This window comes from Dipodomys merriami, unplaced genomic scaffold (assembly GCF_024711535.1).
Source record: "Dipodomys merriami isolate MVZ:Mamm:240054 unplaced genomic scaffold, mDipMer1.0.p SCAF_1009, whole genome shotgun sequence".
Taxonomy (NCBI): Eukaryota; Metazoa; Chordata; class Mammalia; order Rodentia; family Heteromyidae; genus Dipodomys; species Dipodomys merriami.
The window spans coordinates 253519-273069 of record NW_027202282.1 but is presented as its reverse complement, the minus strand read 5'-3'; the positions used below and the strand labels follow the sequence as shown (position 1 = coordinate 273069).

At 56.8% G+C, this 19551-nt stretch overlaps 1 protein-coding gene across 1 annotated transcript in view; it reads left to right on the top strand.

Moving 5' to 3' along the window:
• The first annotated feature begins 2383 nt into the window (after positions 1 to 2383).
• Positions 2384 to 19551, top strand: part of LOC138807302 (maestro heat-like repeat-containing protein family member 1) — a 36297-nt gene continuing 19129 nt past the window's right edge. Inside the window, exons 1-24 of the mRNA XM_069992932.1 lie at positions 2384 to 2405; positions 3007 to 3139; positions 3336 to 3458; positions 4324 to 4486; positions 5305 to 5397; positions 5629 to 5783; positions 6061 to 6201; positions 7509 to 7607; positions 8644 to 8722; positions 9352 to 9462; positions 10811 to 10884; positions 11162 to 11266; positions 11450 to 11566; positions 11729 to 11773; positions 12418 to 12562; positions 13061 to 13104; positions 14829 to 14988; positions 15307 to 15359; positions 15569 to 15676; positions 16487 to 16603; positions 16876 to 16998; positions 17251 to 17403; positions 18345 to 18467; positions 18791 to 18870. Coding sequence (XP_069849033.1) covers positions 3041 to 3139; positions 3336 to 3458; positions 4324 to 4486; positions 5305 to 5397; positions 5629 to 5783; positions 6061 to 6201; positions 7509 to 7607; positions 8644 to 8722; positions 9352 to 9462; positions 10811 to 10884; positions 11162 to 11266; positions 11450 to 11566; positions 11729 to 11773; positions 12418 to 12562; positions 13061 to 13104; positions 14829 to 14988; positions 15307 to 15359; positions 15569 to 15676; positions 16487 to 16603; positions 16876 to 16998; positions 17251 to 17403; positions 18345 to 18467; positions 18791 to 18870 — 2510 coding nt within the window. The 5' untranslated portion in view covers positions 2384 to 2405; positions 3007 to 3040. The remainder of the gene's footprint in view (positions 2406 to 3006; positions 3140 to 3335; positions 3459 to 4323; positions 4487 to 5304; positions 5398 to 5628; positions 5784 to 6060; positions 6202 to 7508; positions 7608 to 8643; positions 8723 to 9351; positions 9463 to 10810; positions 10885 to 11161; positions 11267 to 11449; positions 11567 to 11728; positions 11774 to 12417; positions 12563 to 13060; positions 13105 to 14828; positions 14989 to 15306; positions 15360 to 15568; positions 15677 to 16486; positions 16604 to 16875; positions 16999 to 17250; positions 17404 to 18344; positions 18468 to 18790; positions 18871 to 19551) is intronic.

Genomic DNA, 19551 nt, shown 5'->3' with positions numbered 1-19551 from the left:
CTGGGCGCTGTCCCTGAGCTTCTTTTGCTCAAGGTGGGCACTCTACCACTAGAGCCACAGCACCACTTCCAGCTTTATCTGTGTATATGGTACTGAGGAATCGAACCCAGGGCTTCATGCATGCCAGGCAAACACTCTACCACTGAGCCACCTCCCCAGCCCCTCTAGGCCTCCTGAGTAGCTAGGTTTACAACCACTTGGTATGTGGCTGGGGGTTTTGTGGGGTTTTTTTGTTTTTTGGGGTTTTTTTGGTGGTTTAAACTCGAGACCTCATGCTTGCCTGGCACGTGCTCTACCTCTTGAGTTAACGCCTCCAGCCATGATGATATGGCTGGGTTTTGTAGATGCGTTATTTCAAGCAAGCTTTCCTGGGTAGCTTAGAAGCAGGGCGGAGCAGTTTACGACTCTGGACTCTAGGGGGAGCTGTGGCGCTCGTTCTGCATTTCTGCCCCCCAAATGTGGAATCTGCATTAGAGAAAATCTCCTGCAGGATTCAAAATTCTAGCATGTGATACTAGGAGCCAAATCCAATCTATTTTCTTCCTTTTTTTCTAATATTACTGACACTGGACTTTGAACTCAAGACCTCAAGCTCACTTGGCTTATTTGCTTGTGTGGCCCTCTAACGCTTGAGCAATACCTCTAGTTGTGTGTGTGTGTGTGTGTGTGTGTGTGTGTGTGTGTGTGTGTTATTTCTGAGATAGGGTCCTACTTCCTGCCCATAGGTTCCTGGTCCTTGATCCATGTATTGTAGGATACTGGTGGCTCATACCTGTAATACTCCTTACTCAGGAGACTGAAATACAAGGAACATGGCTCAAAGCCAGCCAGGTAGGAAAGTCTATAAGACTCTGTCTGGGGGCTGGGAAGGTGGCTCAGTGGTAGAGCGCTTGCCTTGCATGCATGAGGCCCTGGGTTCGATTCCTCAGCAGCACATAAACAAAAAGAAAAAAAGCCGGAAGTGGCACTGTGGCTCAAGTGGTAGAGCGCTAGCCTTGAGCTGAAGAGCTGAGGGACAGCACCCAGGCCCAGAGTTCAGGCCCCACGACCAGACCCCCCCCCAAAAAAAAAAGACTCTGTCTGTAATTAACCAGCAAAACAAAACAAAAAACCCAGGCTGGAGGTGTGGCTTAGGTGCTAAAGGGCCAGTTGAACAAGTAAGCTGAGCAAGGGGGAGGCCCCGAGTTCAAGTCCTGGTACTGGAAAAATGGAAATTATTTTTGAGAAGTGAGATGCAAGACGAATGCCGTAAGAATTGGAGAAGGCTGGGTGCTGGTGGATCGCGCCTATAGTACTAGTTAGGAGGTTGAGATATGAGGATCATTTATCTCCAATAAAATACTCAGAAAAAAACCTCAAATGGATCTGTGGCTCAAGTGGTAGAGCACTAGCATTGAGCACAGAGAGGCTCAGGGACAGTGTCCAGGCCCTGAGTTCAAGTCCTAGGACTGGCAAAAAAAGAAAGAAAGCAAGAGAGAGAGAGGAAGAGAGAAAGAGAAAGAAAAAAAAGAAAAAAAGAAAGGAAAAGAAAGAAAGAAAGAAAGAAAGGAACGAAGGAAGGAAGGAAGGAAAGATTAAAGCTTTTTGGGTTTATTTTCCTAAATGAAGTTTGCTAAAAGTATTTTTATTTTTTATTTGTTGCCAGTCCTGGGGCATGAACTCAGGGCCTGGGCACTATCCCTGAGCTTCTTTTTGCTCAAGGCTGGCATTCTACCATTTGTGCCACAGTGCCACTTCCGGCTTTTTTTTTTTCTTTTTGGGTCCGGTCGTGGGGCTTGAACTCAGGGCCTGGGCGCTGTCCCTCAGCTCTTCAGCTCAAGGCTAGCGCTCTACCACTTGAGCCACAGCACCACTTCCGGCTTTTTTCTTTTTGCTTATGTGGTGCTGGGGAATTGAACCCTGGGCCTCATGCATGCAAGGCAAGCGCTCTACCACTGAGCCACCTTCCCAGCCCACTTCTGGCTTTTTTCTGTGTATGTGGTGCTGAGGAATCGAATCCAGAGCTTCGTGTATGCTAGGCGAGCATTCTACCACTGAGCCACCTTCCCAAGCCCCGTTGTTTTTTGACAGTAATTCTTTTGCACATTCATTCTCTCTACAAATATTCCTGCGTGGCCCTCGTGCCGTGCAACAGGCTGCACAGGAGATTTAGGATGAGGCTGGGTTCTAGCAGGAGATGCGCATCATTCTGTTGCTAGGCTCCTTAGAACAGGAGCGGCGGGCTGAGTTCCGGCCTAGGCATTCTAGATGAGGTTGTTACAACAAACAGTCTGGATTGTTCTTCCACACTTGCCCGTTGCTCCTGGGGAGACTTGTGCTCCTGGGGAGACTTGTGTGCTGTCTAGCATGGCTGCAGCCCACTGGCATGGGTGACTACAGAGAGGCGCGCTTGGCGAGGAAGTGAAGTGAGTCTGGACATGAGAATGGGCTGGGACAGGGCCTTGGGGAGGGCGGGCCGGGTGCAGAATTCCTTCACCTAAAACTTGTACTCTGTGTGTGTGTGTGTGTGTGTGTGTGTGTGCGTGCGTGCCTGCGTGCGTGTGCTGGTCCTAGGGCTTGAACTCAGGGCCCAGACTCTGTCTCTGAGTTTTTGTGCTCAAGGATAGTACTCTAGTACTTTGGCTTTTTGGTGGTTCATTGGAGATAAGATTCTCAGGGACTTTCCTGTCCAGGCTGGCTTTGAACTTTGATCCTCAGATCTCAGCCTCCTGAGTAGCTGGGATGACAGGCGGGAGCCACCGGCGCCTGGCTTTCTGATTTGTAAACACTTTTTTTAAAAAGATTATTTGGTCAGTCGTGGGACCTGAACTCTGGGCCTGGGCGCTGTCCCTTAGCTCTTCAGCTCAAGGCTGGCGCTTGACCCCTTGAGCCACAGCGCCACTTCTGGCTTTTTTTCTGCTTATGTGGTGCTGAGGAATCGAACCCAGGGCTTTGTGCATGCAAGGCGAGCGCTCTACCACTGAGCCACCTTCCCAACCCACCCATTTTTTTTTTTTAACCTGGCAGGGAAGAGGGAGGAGGCGGCTTGTGGCCAACAGAGATGCCTGTGGCTATGGAGCACGAGGTGAACAGCTCCAACTGGGACATCTTGGGGAGGAGCATAGAGTACATCATGGAGGCTCTCCAGGTGTCAGGCCAGGTGAGCACCTTCCAGGTAGACCCTGGCCAGGACAGGGTCACCTGGGCCAGCTGGCTGGGCTGTGCTGGGAGAAGGGGAGGGACTTCCGGGCCACCCCAGTCCCGGCCCAGGGTGCCCGTTGGCCACCTCCTTTCTCACGGCCCCCCCTCCGCCTCTCAGCCTTGCGTGCATCCTGAGTGTCTGTCTCTTCCGACAGCTGTCACCTGAAGAAGCCTTGGAGGTCCTCAAGCTGCTGGCAGTCAGGATCTCAAACAACAAGATGTCCATCGGGCTGTGCCGGAAGCTGACGGATATCATCATCAACTATCTGCGGATGACGGTGGGCATCTGCGTCTCTGGGCTGGGGGTGGGGGTGCAGGAGGGCTGCCTGGGGGTGGGGGAGAGGGAGGGGGATGGCTCCCCAGGCTGGGGGGGGTCAAGGGGAAAGAGGGGTGCTAGATCTAAACCCTGGAGTTCTCTCTCTCTCTCTCTCTCTCTCTCTCTCTCTCTCTCTCTCTCTCTCTCTCTCTCTCTCTCTCTCTCTCTCTCTCTCTTTCTTCTTCTGGTCTTGGGGCTTGAACTCAGGGCCTGGGCACCGTCTCTGAGCTTCTTTTGCTGAAGGCTAGCTAGGCTGGCACTCTACCACGGAGCCACATTCCCAATCCAAGGAACCCAGGTTTGGTTTTGTCTTGGGTGCCAGTGTACTGTGGTTTGAACTGAGGACCTTGAGCTCATGCTTGGAGTTTTTTTGGTGCAGGGCTGGTGCTCTCCCATTTGAGCCACATCTCCACTTTGGGGTTTTTTTTTTTTTTGCTTTGTTTTTGCGGCTTAAATTGGGGATGGGAGTCTCTCAGATTGGTCCTCCCAAGCTGACTTCAAACCGCCATCCTCAGACCTCAGCCTCCTGAGTGGCTGGGATGACAGGCGTGCGCCCCGGCCCCTGGCTCCGTCACACACGTGTGTATCATTCCCCTGACGCCCTACCTATGAGCTGTTCTTCCTTCTGAGGCTTTGCTTAGACCCCCGCCCTGCGGCTAGAGCCTTGTACAGGAAGACCTTCCTGTCCTCCTCGCCCCTCCGTCCCCGGGGGTGGATTGGGACGGGGCGGGGGTTACAGTGCCCTAGTGAGCTGCTGAAACCACCTGCTGACCAAAGCCGACTCTCCAGAGATCCTGGCCTGGACAGCCCGTCCTTCTCTTTTCCAGAAGCTGGAAGAGGAGCTGGAGGAGGTCAGCACCATGGTCCTCATGGCCCTGGGCTCCCATTACCCCGGCGTGGTCATCATCAAGCTCCTGAACAAACCGCGTCTGCGCAGCCTGCCTCCCAGGAGCCTCCTGGTGGCAGTGGGAAAACTCAACCTCAGCAGGGGTATGAGCGGCCGTCCGTCCCCCATGCACGGGGGAGGGCCTCAGTGTCAGGAGGGCGGGGTGGGAGGCGAGGGTGGACCGAGGAGAGGAGAGGACAGGGACAGACCAGGCCCTAGGGGCTGATGGGAACGCAGGAGGAGGAAGGGCCCAGAAGGAAGATGCAGGCAGAGAACATGGGAGCACAGGGGGAGCAGACGGGAGCCACAAGGGTGAGAAGCAGAACCAAAGCCCCTTGGGCAGTGGGAGGGGAAGAAACGGCAGCTTGGAATTGGCTGGGAAAGTTCTAGTATAGCAGCTGGGTGGGGCTCGAATCACCATCCCACGTCCACCCACGGCCGTGTCCAGCAGTAGCTCTGTGGCCAGAATTATCTCCTTTATCTTTATCTACGTACCTTCCTCCATTATGAAGAAAAATCAAAGCTGGGCGCTGGAAGCTCCCGCCTGTCATCCCAGCGATCTCAGGAGGCTGAGATCTGAGGATCAAGGTTGGAGGCCAGCCAGGGGAGGAAAGTCCCTGAGACTCTGATCTCCAGTGAACCACCAGAAAACCAGAAGTGGCGCTGTGGCTCAAGTGGCAGAGCGCCAGCCTTGAGCATAAAGAAGCTCAGCGATGGCTCCTAGGCCCTGAGTTCAAGCCCCACGACCACCAAAAAGAAAAGAAAAAAATCAAGTCACCAGGCTCCCCGTTTTTGTGTGTTTATATGTGTGGGCTGCCCCTAGCCCTTGAATTGGGGCCCAGGAACTGGGCCTCAGCTTTGTCCCTCAAGGCTGGCGCTGCACCCCTTGGCCAGAGGGCGCCTTTCCTGCCTCTCCCCTTAGGAGCAGCCACCTACGTCGGGGTCACGTGGGAGCACGTGCTGCCTCTGCTGAGGATAGCAGTGGAGGAGAAGGACAGGCTGGCCCTGTGTCAGGGTGAGGCTCCGCGGGGACCAGGGGGAGCCGGGGGAAGCATCTCCGACGCCCCGGGCTGGGGATGCCGGAGTGCAAGCAGATGCTTGGAGGCAAGCCGCGGGGAGAGGGTGAATGGATCAGTGCTTCCCAACGTAGGGCCCCTCGCCTTCACGGGGCTGGGGGGGGGTCTGCGTGGCGACGCGGAGGGCGGGGAAGGATGACAGGCCACTCCCCGTCCCACCCCGTCCCCAGTGCTCAGCGGGCTGGCCATCAACGCCCAGAAGCACCTGAACCTGGGCCCCAAGGACACTGAAGCCATGGATATCTCCCTGGAAGCTCTGAACATCAAAGCCTACCTCACCCTGCGAGTCATCTTCAACCGCTGGCCTCTCAAGAGCAGGGGGAAGGTGAGGAGAGATCGGGTGGGTGATGGCTGAGGGATGGAGGCTTGTCTCCCCGAGAGTGGCTCTCCCCGTTATCCAGAAAGGGGTACAGTCAGAACACACTTGCCCGTTCTTCCTGCCATCGCTCGGGATTACTGAGCCGAAGTCTTTGGTGCCTCTCAGCGCCGAAGGACTGTTGACCGAGGACTGTAGAGGCTGACTGAGGCCCAGCCACCACGGAGGGCTTGTCGGGCCTTCTCCCCGGAGCCCCGGCTCTCACATCCTGTCTCCTTGGGCACAGGTCACTGAGCAAGCGCTGGTGATAGTGGGCCACCTCTTCTTCCTCATATCACCTTCCAAACTCAGGAGCCAGGTGAACTGGCTGGTGCGCAGGCTGATGGCCCTGGTATCCGTCCACCTAGAGCCTTTCTACATCTCCCAGGTGACTGCAGGGGGGTGGGGGTGGGGTGGGAGGGGGTGCCACACTCACAGGGTAATGAGTGCCATGGGTGGCAGGAAACAGCCCATGGGCCAAATTCAGTCAGAAACCAGCCCTCCCTCCCTCCCTCCCTCCCTCCTTCCCTCCCTCCCTCCCTCCCTCCCTCCCTCCTACCCACCCTCCCTTCTTCCTTCCATTTTCCTTCCTTCCTTCTTTTTTGGAGGAAGCTGGCCTTAGGGTTCAAACTCTGGACCTGGACACTCTCCCTGAGCTCCTTTATGCTCAAGGCTAGCGCTCTACCCACTTGAGCCACAGCACCACTTCCAGCTTTTTCTGTGATTACTTGGAGATAAGAGAATCTCACAGACTTTCCTACCCAGGCTGGCTTTGAACTGTAATCTTCAGATCTCAGCCTCCTGAGTAGCTGGGATTACAGGCTTGAGCCACTGGTGCCCTGCCTGGGGGGCAGTTATTGAATAATGTATCTTGTCTGTGCGCATTCTGTCTCTGTCTCTGTGTCTCTCCTCTTTTTCTCTCTCCTTCTCTGTCTCTCTGTCTCTCTGTCTCCCCCGCACCCCTCTGCTTCCTGGCTACCATAACCTGATGTGCTTTGCTCTACCACATGTTCCTGCTGCCATAATACTCCCTTTCACCATAGGGTCAAACCATCCTTGCATTCCTGAGAAATATCTCATAGCAATGGAGCCAGTGAAATGTGGACTGAAACCTAGGAAATCATGGGCCAAAATGAATCCTTCCTACTTGAGATCCTACCTGAGAAATAACTAAGAAGGAGATAGAGAGAGGGAGAGAGAGATTGATTTTGTGTGCCCTGGGGCTTGAACTCAGAGGCTTGGGTGCCATACCAAGGCTGTCGCTCTATCACTTTAGCCACATCCGCAGATTTCAGCCTCCTGAGTAGCTGGGATTACAGGTGTGAGCTGCTGCCGCTGCTGCCGGGTCACTTCCAGCTTTTTGATGGTTCATTGGAGATAAGAGTCTCATGGACTTTTCTGCCCAGGCTGGCTTTTGAACCTTAATCCTTAGATCTTGGCCTCCTGGCATCTGGCTTTGGGTCATGATCAATTTATTTGGCTTCTTTGAAATGTTGAACTGCCCTAAAAAAAAAATCCATGTGGAATAAAGGTGGAGTGAAATCAAGTGGGCGGGGAGAAGGGAACCGTTGCGGCTCCTGCACGGAAGGGCTAGACATTGAACTTGATGATGCTCAGACACAGCTGTGAGGAGCAGGTGTGAGGACAGCGTGTTTGCTCGGGTGGCCTGGCCCTGACTCTGCTCTCACTCCACAGTGCCTCTGCCAGCTCTTGGATGCCCTGGTGCAAAGCGGCTATGGTGGCATCAACCTGGAGTCCCAGGTGGAAAATATCACGAACATGCTGTTCAAGCTGGTGCGTGTGTGTGGGCCTGGCGTGTCCTGGGCTGGCCCTGCGTCTCTCCTCTGCGGGCGATGGCTTCCCCGGGGAGGTGCCTAGTCACACACATGCACAGGCACACGCGTGTGCGCACACACACACACACACACACATATGTGCACACACACACCAGGCTTCCCGGAGCAGATAGAGTAAGAGGAAGAAGTCTCCACCAGCAAATAAACAAGTCCTCTGTGACTCCTGCAGAGACAGACCCTGAGCCAGGCACCTGTGGTTCGGCTGTCATCCTAGCCTCTCAGGAGGCTGAGATTCGAGGATCACAGTTCGGAACCTGCCACAGCCAGAAAGTTCCATGCAATTCGAATCTCCAGTTGGCCACCCAAAAAGCTGGAAGTTGTGGTGTAGCTCACGTGGTAGAGTGCCAGCCTAGAGCAAGAAGCTAAAGAACAATGCCCAGGCCCTAAGTTTGAGCCTAGTGTTGGCACCAGAGAGAGGAGAGAGGGGAGGGAAGGAGGAGGGCATCCTGCTGCTTCTCCTAACCTCTGGGGAAGAGGGATGAGTTCAGGCTGCTCATGATGCCTTGGCAAATGGCCATGTTGTGATACAGTTCTGAACAGGAAGGAAGACAGCAGGGCATTGGCAAAGGTCACCTCTTTTGTTTTTTTTATCCTAGGGCTTGAACTCAGGGCCTGGGTGCTGTCCTTGAGCTTTTGCTCAATGCTAGTGCTCTACCACTTGAGCCACAGTGCCACTTCTGGCTTTTTCTGTATATGTGGTCCTGGGGCTTGAACTCAGGGCTTCATGCATGCTAGGCGAGCGCTCTACCACTGAGCCACCTTCCCAGCCCAGGGCACCTCTTTTCTATAATTACTTTGTTGTCCCTTGTCTTCCTCTCTCGATGTCCAGAAACAGTGATTCTTGGGTTCTCTGTTCTTCTCACCCCTTTGGCCAACCACTGTACCCTTTTCCTGGCCTCGTGCCTCAGTTTCCCCACCCATACCCTGGGGTATGGTTCTTCTCAGCTCTGATGGACTTGGTGTTAACCCCCCAGGTGAGTTTAAAGGTTCTCAGCAAGGATTCTCTTTCCGTGGAGAACCACAGCCTTGCTATGAGGGGATTCTACAACCTGAGTGAGTCCACAGCCACCCTGGCCTGTGTGTGTGTGTATACATGCATGCGTGTGTGTATGTGTGTGTATGAATGTGTGTGTACATGTATTTGAGCGTCTCCTTCCTTCTTCCCCGGGGATCCCCAGCTCAGGTCTGGGACAAGGTGATTCCAGCACTGATGGTACTGGTGGTCTTCCTGACCTTTGGGTGGGGGTGGGGGACAGGGCCTGGCTCAGGGAGAGCATGTGTGTCTTGTGAATGCTTGTCCTCCACAGTGGACAACACCCCCATTTCTATCTCCCGGGGTGTCAGTGTCTTTCTGTGACATAATTCATTCCTACTTGTCACCTGCCATTCCTTTGTTGTTGTTGTTGTTTTTGTTTTGTTTTTGTCCGTTGTGGGGCTTGAACTCAGGGCCTGGACACCATCCCTGAGCTGTTTTGCTCAAGGCTGGTGCTCTACCACTTGAGCCACAAGGCCCCTTTGGTTTTCTGGTGGTTCATTGGAGATCAGAGTCTCATGGACTTTTCTGCCTGGGCTGGCTTTGAACCATGGTCTTAAGGTCTCAGTCTCCCGAGTAGCTGGGAGGAAGGGCATGAGCCACCAGCGCCTGGTTTACACAGACCTTTGTGTTCACACGCTTTGGCCAGCCAAGCTGTACAGCGAGCAGGTGGTGAGTCTACTACTGAAGACCTTGGCGTCCAGAGACCTGGCCGAGATCCTGTGTGCCCTTCAGGTCTTCCAAAAGGTGTTTCGAGAAGGTGAGCAGGAACGGGGCCTGGGACCTCATTTTCCCTCCGTTTTCTTCCCCTGTGAGACGGTCCAGCAGAGCAGTTAAAAACAGTTACAGCCAGGGGGCTGGGAAGGTGGCTCAGTGGTAGAGCGCTTGCCTTGCATGCCTGAGGCCCTGGGTTCAATTCCTCAGCACCACATAAGCAAAAAGAAAAAAGCCAGAAGTGGCGCTGTGGCTCAAGTGGTAGAGCACTAGCCTTGAGCTGAAGAGCTGAGGGACAGCGCCCAGGCCCAGAGTTCAGGCCCCACGACCGGACCCCCCAAAAACAGCTCCCAGGAGTCTGTGGGGCTCGTGCCTGTAATCCTAGCTGCTCGGAGGCTCAGATTGGAGGGTTGCAGTTCAAAGCTAGCCTGGGCAGAAAAGCTTATAATAGACCCTATCTCAAAAATAACCAGCTGAGCCGGGTGCCGGTGGCTCACGCCTGTCATCCTAGCTACTCAGGAGGCTGAGATCTGAGGATCCTGGTTCAAAGCCAGCCCAGGCAGGAAAGTTGGTAAGACTCTGATCTCCAATGAATCACCAAAAAGCCAGAAGTGGCAGTGAGGCTTAAGTGGTAGAGCGCTTGCCTTGAATAAAAGAAGTTCAGAGATAGCACCTAGGCCCAGAGTTCAATGAAGCCCCACAATTAGCCAAAAAAAAAAAAGCCAGAGTAGAGGTGCGGCTCAAATGGTAGAGGCTTGAGTGAAAAAAGCCAAGAGTGTGAGGTGTGAGGCCCTGAATTCAATCCCCACACACACACACACACACACACACACACACACACACACACACACACACACACACACACACACGCACTGTTGGATGCACGGACCAAGTGGTGGAGCGCCAGCCAAGCAAGCAAGAGGTCGTGCGTTCTGTGGCTCTGTGGTTTGCCTATGATTCTAAGTGTGCTCTCTCTCAAGTGCTTGTGTTAAGCTTATGCTGTGTGCTTATTAGCACACTGGCCAGGATACAGAGAGAGAGAGAGAGAGAGAGAGAGAGAGATCAATGGATCGATGGACCGATCGATTGATTGGCTGCTTGGTTGGTTGGTTGGGTTAGCTGTGTTACCTGAGAGACCAAGTGGAAAGGCCAGAAGGAGATGGAAAGCACAGAGGTCAGGCCACATCAGAGACAAGGTGGAAGCTGAGGTGGAGAGGTGCGGGGCGGCTGAGCTCTGTGTGGCCAGCTCTGGGGGAGGGGCAGGGGCCCTGGCAGAGATGCCCTCCCCCCCCAGCTCGGGCTGGAGGACCCTGTCCAAGGAAGCAAGGTCTGTGTCCAGGATTCTTCCCCTGGGGGCACGGACCCCACTCCAATTGCCTGCCTGTTTTCCCTAGTGAATCAGACAGAGCTGCTCAGGAGCCAGGTGATGAACTCTGTCATTGTGGTGATCCAGGAGGAGTGCAGGCAGGTGAGCGGGAGGCGTTACCCAGGTGGAGAATGGACGTGGGGGGTAGGGAGGGGCCAGGATGGGGAAGAGAGGCCAGGGGCACCATTCTGCCCTGCGTCGAGATGGAACCCCAGAGTCCTTTCCACTCCTTTGTTGGTGGATTTATCGGCCCCTCGTCCTCCTTCTGAGAAGTGCCCATTCGGCCCCTCGTTGTGTGGATTGATTGGGTGATTGGTTCCTTGGGTTTCGGTCTTAGAGCTCCTGGTCTAATCTTCTCCCCCTCCCCCCAATTCTGCAGGCATCTCTGCAGCTCAGCGATTCCCTCCATGGCGATTCCTGCCATTTTGATCTCTCCGAGCCCCCCGGGAGGATGGAGGGAGCTGCTCCGGGGTGGAACTTGCAGGTCAGGCAGTGGTACCTGTCCGGCCTCTTGTTAGCAGGTCCCACAGACGGCTCGCTGAACCTTGGAGTGGGGAGGGCCGAGGTTCTGCTCGGTCCTGTGTCCTCACCTAGGACAGGAGGACCCCTCCCTACGCCCCCCCCCCCGTCCCTGTCCCTGTCCCCTGACCTGCTGTACGGGTGACAGGTGCGGATGGCCCTGCTTGGCTTCCTGGAGATTCTGGCTGAGTATGGCTACCTGCGCCTACCCCAGGGCCATGTCATCATCTCCTACATCATCAAGCTCAGCCAGTGGGACTTCTCTGTGAGTGGTCCGGGGCAGGGGCGGGGCCTCAGAATCCACCCACTTGACCCGGGAGAGCTTAGGGGAAGGCTGGAGTCAGACTCGGCTAGCTGGCCTGGCTGGGGGGGAGGTTCACGGGGGTGCAGGGCGGCGGTTTCATTTCCCCTCCTCTCTCCCCCACAGCATGAAGAGGCCATGCAGCTATTGTGCTTGAGAATCCTGAAGATGGTATTGCAGCTAGGGCCAAAGTGGGGGGCTCCGGTCTCCGCCTTGTGTCTCACGCCCCTCCCCTCTGTCTTCTCCTGTCCCTCCCACACTCCCTCCTCTGGCTGGGCCCGTAGAGGGGCTCCCGGGAAGGGGAGGAGCTCGCTGGGCGAGGGGTCTGCGGGCCTGAGCCAGCTCCCAGCTGTAAACCAAGAGCAAGTGGTCCTCTGGGCTGCTCTGGGTCCCTGGAATGAAGGCGGGGTGGGGGGACGGGGCGGGGGCGAGGGCGGGGAGCAGACGTGGGCTGTGGGTCGGGGATCGCCACGACCTTCCCAGGAGTCTGGAAGGATCCACGGGCTGCCCAGAGGGAAGAGGCAGCCCGCCCGACGGAGTCCTCCTTAGTATAAGTTCACGGAGGAGGATCGTGGCTTGTGTTTTATTAATCTGGGGTGAGGGAGGGAGAGAGGGAGAAAAAGAGAAAGAGCAGGAGAGAGAGAGAGAGAGAGTGGGAGAGAGGACAGGAGGAGGGGAGAGTGGGGGGGGATAAGAGCGAATGGGAGGAGGCTGGGTTGATGAGGCTTTAAAGGAACACCAGGTCTCGGGATTGGAGAACTGGGCCGGGGACCCATGAGGCCTTGTCACTGAAGCCCCCCCACGTCCCCTGCCAGCTGCCCTTGCCCAAACTGGTCACCTTCGTGTGTCACCCCACCAACTTCAAGGCCTTCCTGATCCTGAGTAAGGCTGCCACCGAGATCGCCCTGCAGTCTTCGGCCCTGGGCCACTTCCCCTACCTCAGCAAGTTCCACCGCAGCCGTGAGTGCCAGGAAGGGGTGTGTCTGGGCCAGGGGCAGCTGAGAGGCCCCCCCCCCCCCCCGCCGAGGCCCTGCAGGGGTGTGGAAGGGAGGGTTCCCGCTGTGGCATGGGGGTAGTCAGGTGCCAGCTATGGCCCTGGGTGCCGACGCCTGAGGCCTGGAACTCAGGCCCCTCCTGCCCTAGCTCTCCACTGCTGGGATTACAGACACACTGCCATGGGCCTGGTTCTCATTGAAAACAGTGGCGCCGGGCGTGGGTTATTACAGACATGTTCTGACCCCTCGCTCTTCACGCTGCCCTGCCTCCATCCCTGGCCTCCATGGGCCCAGGACCAGGGGTCCACTCAGCATGTGACTTGGGGTTTGTCTTTTCAAGCCCCCGGCCCCCAGCATGCACACAGTTGCTCTCTTTCTGCCTTGCCTTTTCCTCTTGTCTGGGGTAGTGAAGGAGAGCTGAAGGCGAGCTGACTCTGTTCCCTCCTTGTCCCCTTTCACCCAGCCGCCCTGATCATCTCCCCACAGACACTCCTCACCCAACTCGTGGTAAGTGATACTGCATCTGTCTGCCCGTCCACCTATCTGCCCACCCATGTATCCATCCACCCACCCACCCATCCACCCATCCATCCATCCCCCCATCCAACCACCCATCCACCCACCTACTCATCCATCCATCCATCCCTCCACCCACCCACCCATCTACCCATCCATCCATCCATCCATCCATCCACCCACCTACCTACCCACCCATCCATCCACCCACCCATCCATCCATCCATCCATTCACCCACCCACCCATCCAATTACCATCTGTCCTTCTATCCATCCACCCACCCCCCCATCCATCCATCCATCCCTCCACCCACCCACCCATCCAATTAACATCTGTCCTTCCATCCATCCACCCACCCACCCCCACCCATCCATCTACCCATCTGTCCATCCCCCCATTCATCCATCCATCCATCTACCCACTCATGCATCCATTCAACTACCCACCCATTCATCCCTCTCCCTCCCTTTCCTCCCTCCCTCCATCCACCCATCCATCCATCCATCCATCCACCCACCCACCCACCCACCCATCCATCCATCCACCCATCCATCCATCCATCCATCCATCCACCCATCCATCCATCCACCCATCCATCCATCCATCCATCCACCCATCCATCCATCCACCCATCCATCCACCCATCCATCCATCCATCCACCCATCCATCCATCCACTCATCCATCCACCCACCATCCATCCATCCACCCATCCATCCATCCATCCATCCATCCATCCATCCATCCATCCATCCATCCACCCATCCATCCACTCACCTATCCCAACTATCCCTCACTTGTGCATACACCTATCATTCCACAAACAGTTGGATATCCCTGTAATGCCAAGAATCAAGAAGCCAAAAGCATGGAGGAGGAAACTGAGTGGTAGGGCGGGAGCCTGGGGGGGGGGGGGGAGGCCCGGCCTGCCTCCTGTCTGGCCCTGTGGAGAGCCTCTCTCCGTTGACCTTGGATAAGGAGCCAGTGCCACGTGGGCCTCGTTAGTCCAGCATGCTCTGCTTCTGTCTCTGTCCACCGCTGTGTCGGGACCGGTGCAGCCCTGCTTTGGGTGTTTCTGGTGTGGATGAGGCGCACACCGTGGACCCGATGGGACCACCATAGCCCTGCAGGGCAAAGGCTCGGCGGGGTCTTCAGAGAGCAGGGGCCTCACTGGCCTCACTGGCCCTGGGGGGGCGGGGCCTCACTGGCCTCACTGGCCGGGGGGGCGGGGCCTCACTGGCCTCACTGGCCGGGGGGCGGGGCCTCACTGGCCTCACTGGCCCTGGGGGGGCGGGGCCTCACTGGCCTCACTGGCCGGGGGGCGGGGCCTCACTGGCCTCACTGGCGGGGGGCGGGGCCTCACTGGCCTCACTGGCCGGGGGGCGGAGCCTCACTGGCCTCACTGGCCGGGGGGCGGAGCCTCACTGGCCTCACTGGCGGGGGGCGGGGCCTCACTGGCCTCACTGGCGGGGGGCGGGGCCTCACTGGCCTCACTGGCGGGGGGCGGGGCCTCACTGGCCTCACTGGCCCGGGGGGGGGGGGGGCGGGGAAGGCATGTCGCGGGCAGCTGTGATGGAGGACGTTTCGGGGGTTCTGTTCAAGAGCTGCACCAGGAGGAGGACCCAGTGTCGCCTCCTCATCCCGGAAGTGTCTCCTAATCTTCCCCCTCCGTCCCTTCCCTCCTTCCCCCTTGCCTTCCTTCTCTCCTTCCTCAGCTGTTTGCTCTGAGGCCCTACAGGCAGAAGGAGTTTGGGGTGCGGTCCCTGAAGCTCTTATCTGCCCTGCACCCCATCACCTCCCTGCACCCTGTTATCAACTCCTGCATCGGCCAGCTGTGGAAGAAGGTGATCCCAGAGATGCTGCAGACCCTGGATGGTGAGGGCGAGGTGTGGTGGGGGTAGGGGGGCGGGGAGGAGGGGAATGGGGGGAGGGCAAGAGAGATGGGGTCCTGAGGGGCAGGAGGTGAGGAGGGCGCGCGCAGCCTCCCGATCTTCCCAGGTGGCGGGTGGCGGGGTCCTCTCCGTGGAGGCGTGGATGAGGGCGGGGGCCCCACACAGCCCAGGTCCCAGTCCTTGGGGTGACGCGGGGTGCTCATCATCTCTTGGTGGTGGCACGGGGGAGGGCTAGGGTTAGAGTTAGGGTTCGGTTTCCTGCGGCCCGGAAGTTTCCATCGACACTCGTCGTCATTTGCAGATTGCGACGAGGGGAGCCTGAATCAGGGGACCTGGGAGCAGAGGCTGCTGCAGGTGCGGGCCCCCTTCCGCCAGCCCCGTCCTGTCTCCTGTGAGGCTCCGTCAGCACCGCCCCTCCCGCGTCCGCGCCCCACTTGCCCCTGTCTCTCACTTCTTTGCTACCCCATTTCCACGGGGCTGGGAGCCCCCCTCCCCACACAGCCCCTCCCTCCCCCTCCCCCTCCCCTGCATAGTGGATTCCTTCTCCCTTCTTTTTTCCTCAGTTTTCCAGTCAATCGCTGGTGGCCATCAGCGATGATGGCTGGATGGAGCAGCTCACCATGGACGTCCTGAACAGGATAACTTGCCTCAGAGACAATGATGAGGAGAAGGTGCGTCTGTGCAGGTGGCTGGGGCTGGGGGTGGGAAACGTCTCATTAGAAGGTGGAGGAAGTGGGGGGTCAGCAGAGGAAGGACGGGCTCAGGCAGGCAGGCAGCCGCTGAAGCCTTGCAGCAGCTCATCTTAGCGCTCTGAGCCCTCTGCTGACTGTCCTCTTTGCTGGAGTTCCTAGGTGTGTGTGTGTGTGTGTGTGTGTGTGTGTGTGTGTGTGTGTGTGTGTGTGTGTGTGTGTGTGTGTGTGTGTGTGTGTGTGTGTGTGTGTGTGTGTGTGTGTGTGTGTGTGTGTGTGTCAGTTCTGGGGCTTGAACTGTTCCCTGAGTGTTTTCGCTCGAGCTAGCTCTCTGCCACTTTGAGCCACAGCTCCCCTTCTGGTTTTTTTCTGGTGGTTCATTGAAGATAAGAGTCTCGCAGACTTTCCTGCCCAGGCTGGCTTCAAACCGTGATCCTCAGATCTCAGCCTCCCTCCCGAGTAGCTGGGATGACAGGCGGGAGCCATCATGAGTGCTTAGCTCCAGCCGGAGAGCTTGCCTTCTATATCATGCAGATTTAAAGATGGCAAGGGAAGGAACAGGTCCTGGACCCCAGCTGGAAGTGGAAGGTGTATGGAGCTGGGAGCCTTATTTCTCCCGCCTTTAGCCCTCCTCCTAACAGAGGCCAGACCCCACTCCACCCGAGGGAGAGGCAAGCCGTGATTGACCCCTGTAGTCTCTGAATGGGCCGCCATCCTCCCAGCTGGCTGCCCTGGTCTCCCGCTAAACCTGCCTGACCTTGGCTTTGACCTTCCTTCCTTCCCACCACCTAGGCTTTCCTGTACAGATTCCTTGGCTACACCGTGAGCACCACCAACAACCCCCAGCTGGTGAAGAAGATTCTGTGGTCGATTCTGAAGACTTCCCACAAGGAGCTGCTGGAGAGGGAGGTGAGGATGAAGAGCTTTGTGTCTTGACACAATCGGATGCTTGTAGAAGAGTCACACACACACACACACACACACACACACACACACACACACACACACACACACACACACACACACACACACACACACACACACACACACACACACACACACACACACACAGCGCTGCTTCTACTGAATTGCTTAGTTCTCTTCCTGGACCTCAAACCATTCAAGGGAACCAAGCTGCCTTTCCTTCTCCCCCCCCCCCCCCCCCCCGCCCGCCGCCGCAGGGCATCGCCGTGGCCTTCAGCATCCTGTCGCTGCGGCACCTGCAGGTGGTTCTGGACGAAGTTGAGGAGTTCGGCACCGCGCTCACCGACCAGGACGCCTCGCCCATCCTCAAACTCAAGCAGGTGCCTGTGCCCCGTCACCCCAGCCTCCCTGGTCCCCAGGCCTGGGGTCCCTCCCGGGAACGTCCTCTCCGCCTGGCCCACACGGGGACGTCCCGTCCTCCTGTCCTGGCCTCAAGCGTTAGAGCTTGCTAGTGCTCACCACCACACGTACACACGTCCCAGGCTTTCCGAGCATGCTTTTCCTCTCCTGGCCTCAGTTTCCCCATCCGGCAAGGAGACGGCCACTTTGCCTCTCCACCTCCTCCCCCGCAGGAGCTCCAGCAGAGGGAGTGGGGGCTGGTCTGTAGCACCATCTACTTCATCTACGCCAAGATCATCTTAGAGAACACGGTCGCCGTCTTCAAACACGTGGACAGCATCCTGGCTTTGACCCTGCAGCACTATCAGAACTGCATTGTGGAGAAGGTGCGGGCAGACCTCTCCCTCCCACCCTCCTGCCCCCGCTTCTGGCCTCCTCTCACAGGGACTTCCCCCTCCAGCTTTCGATCTGTCCTTGTGTGTGTGTGTGTGTGTGTGAGAGAGAGAGAGAGAGAGAGAGTGTCCTGGGGCTTGAACTCAGGGCTTCGGGGCTGCCCCTGAGTCCCCTTTGTGCTCAAGGTGAGCGCTCTGCCACTTGAGCCACAGCGCCACTTCCGGTTTTCTGGTGCTTCCTTGGAGATCAGAGTCTCACGGACTTTCCTGCCCAGGCTGGCTTTGAATCGTGATCCTCGGATCTCAGCCTCCTGAGTAGCTGGGGTGACAGGAGGGGCCTCAATCAGGCATTCCTTACCCAGCTACTCCGGAGCCCTGACTTGGTGGGAAGCACAGCTGTACAGAGAAACTTCCCTGCCCTGCACCGTGGACCGTCCTATGTGCCTTATGCTGGCTAGGCAGGTGCTCTACCACTTGAGCCACACCTCCCGCCGCTATTTGCCTTGGTTATCTCCTCACCCAGGGCGGCAGGATGGGCTGCCCTGTGCTTCCCTGTGTCGCTGGGGTGACGGGGTGTGCTCCCGCCCCCAGCCCTTGGTTGAGATGGAGCGTCTTGAGAACTTCTATGCCGGGCCAGCCTCAGACCTCAGTCCTCCTGACCTCTGCCTCCCAAGTAGCTAGGATCACAGGGTTTTGAACTGCCTTACCTGGCTCAAGACACATCTCGAGCAGGAAGGAAGCTGGGTGTTTCCAGCTTTTAGTTTGAGGAGAGAGGGGAGCCCCTTCCCCGCCCCCGCCCCCATGGGGAGGGGCGGGCATTTCCACCGCAGGAGTTACTGCCCCTGCCTTTCCTCGGCTGCTCCCACCTCCCCAGGGCGAGATCGTGGGGGGGGGGCTCCCTCACCTGGGGGCCCTGAGCGTCCCCCTTCCCCCAGGATAACAATCTGAAGCTGTGTTACCTGGAGACGCTGTCCCAACTCACCAGCGTGCTGAGCCAGCAGGAAATCATGATCCAAAGCAACATCCCGCACAAGCTGGAGATCGTGGCCTTCATGGTGGTACGGCGGCTGGGCGCCAAGGAGCTGGGGGGAGGGGGAGGGGGAGGGCTCCCCACTGCTCCCCCCTCCCTGCCACTGCTGAGCTCCTCTGCCAGCCAGAGGAGAGGCGGTCAGGTCAGGGAAGGACTCGGGGCAAGAGAGGTTGGGGTGGGGGTGCCCCATGGCAGGTTCCTGAGGGGTCTAGGGTTCTAGGCCTAACCTGGAGGCTGCTGGCGGCGGGGGGGGGGGGGGGAGGAGGAGAGGGAGGAGGGGAGGGAGGAGGAGGAGGCAGCTGAGCTGTGCTCCTGAGGTGTCCTGGTCTTGGGCTGGGCTGTCTGTCGCAGGATGTGATTAGGAAGGAGCCAATCAACACCCTCTCCAGCCCCATTAGACAGAACGCCATGAACATCATCACCGACTTCAGGTAACCAGACACTGGCTCTATCCATCATCCACCCACCCATCCACCCACCCACCCACCCATCCATCCATCCGCCCTTCATCCATCCATCTATCCATCTGTCTGTACATCTGTCCATCCATCCGTCCATCCACTATCCATCTGTCCACCCATCCATCCATCTAACCATCCACCCATCCATCCACCCATGATCCATCCATCTACCCATCTGTCCATCCATCCATCCATCATCTATCCATCCATCCAACCAACCATCTATCCATCCATCCACCCATTATCCTTCCAACCATCCATATTCATCCATCCATCTGTCCGTCTGTCCTTCCATCTATCAATCTATTCCATCTATCATCTATCCATGATCTATCATCTATCATCTATCTACCATCATCTATCTTATCACCTCTCATCTATCATCTATCATTTATCAATCATCTATCATCTATAAATCATCTATAATCTGTCATCTAATTTCTCATCTGGCATCTACTTATCACTATTATCTGTCAATCTACTATCAGTTTATCATCTGTCAATCATTTATTATCTATCTGTCTATTATCTATATTTATTCTCTGTCATTTAATCTGTCATCTATGCATTGATCATCTGTATCTGTCGTCTAGCTAATCTTTAGTTGTACAAACAGTTTGCATTTGAAGGTGTCAATTTTTTTTTCTGGGT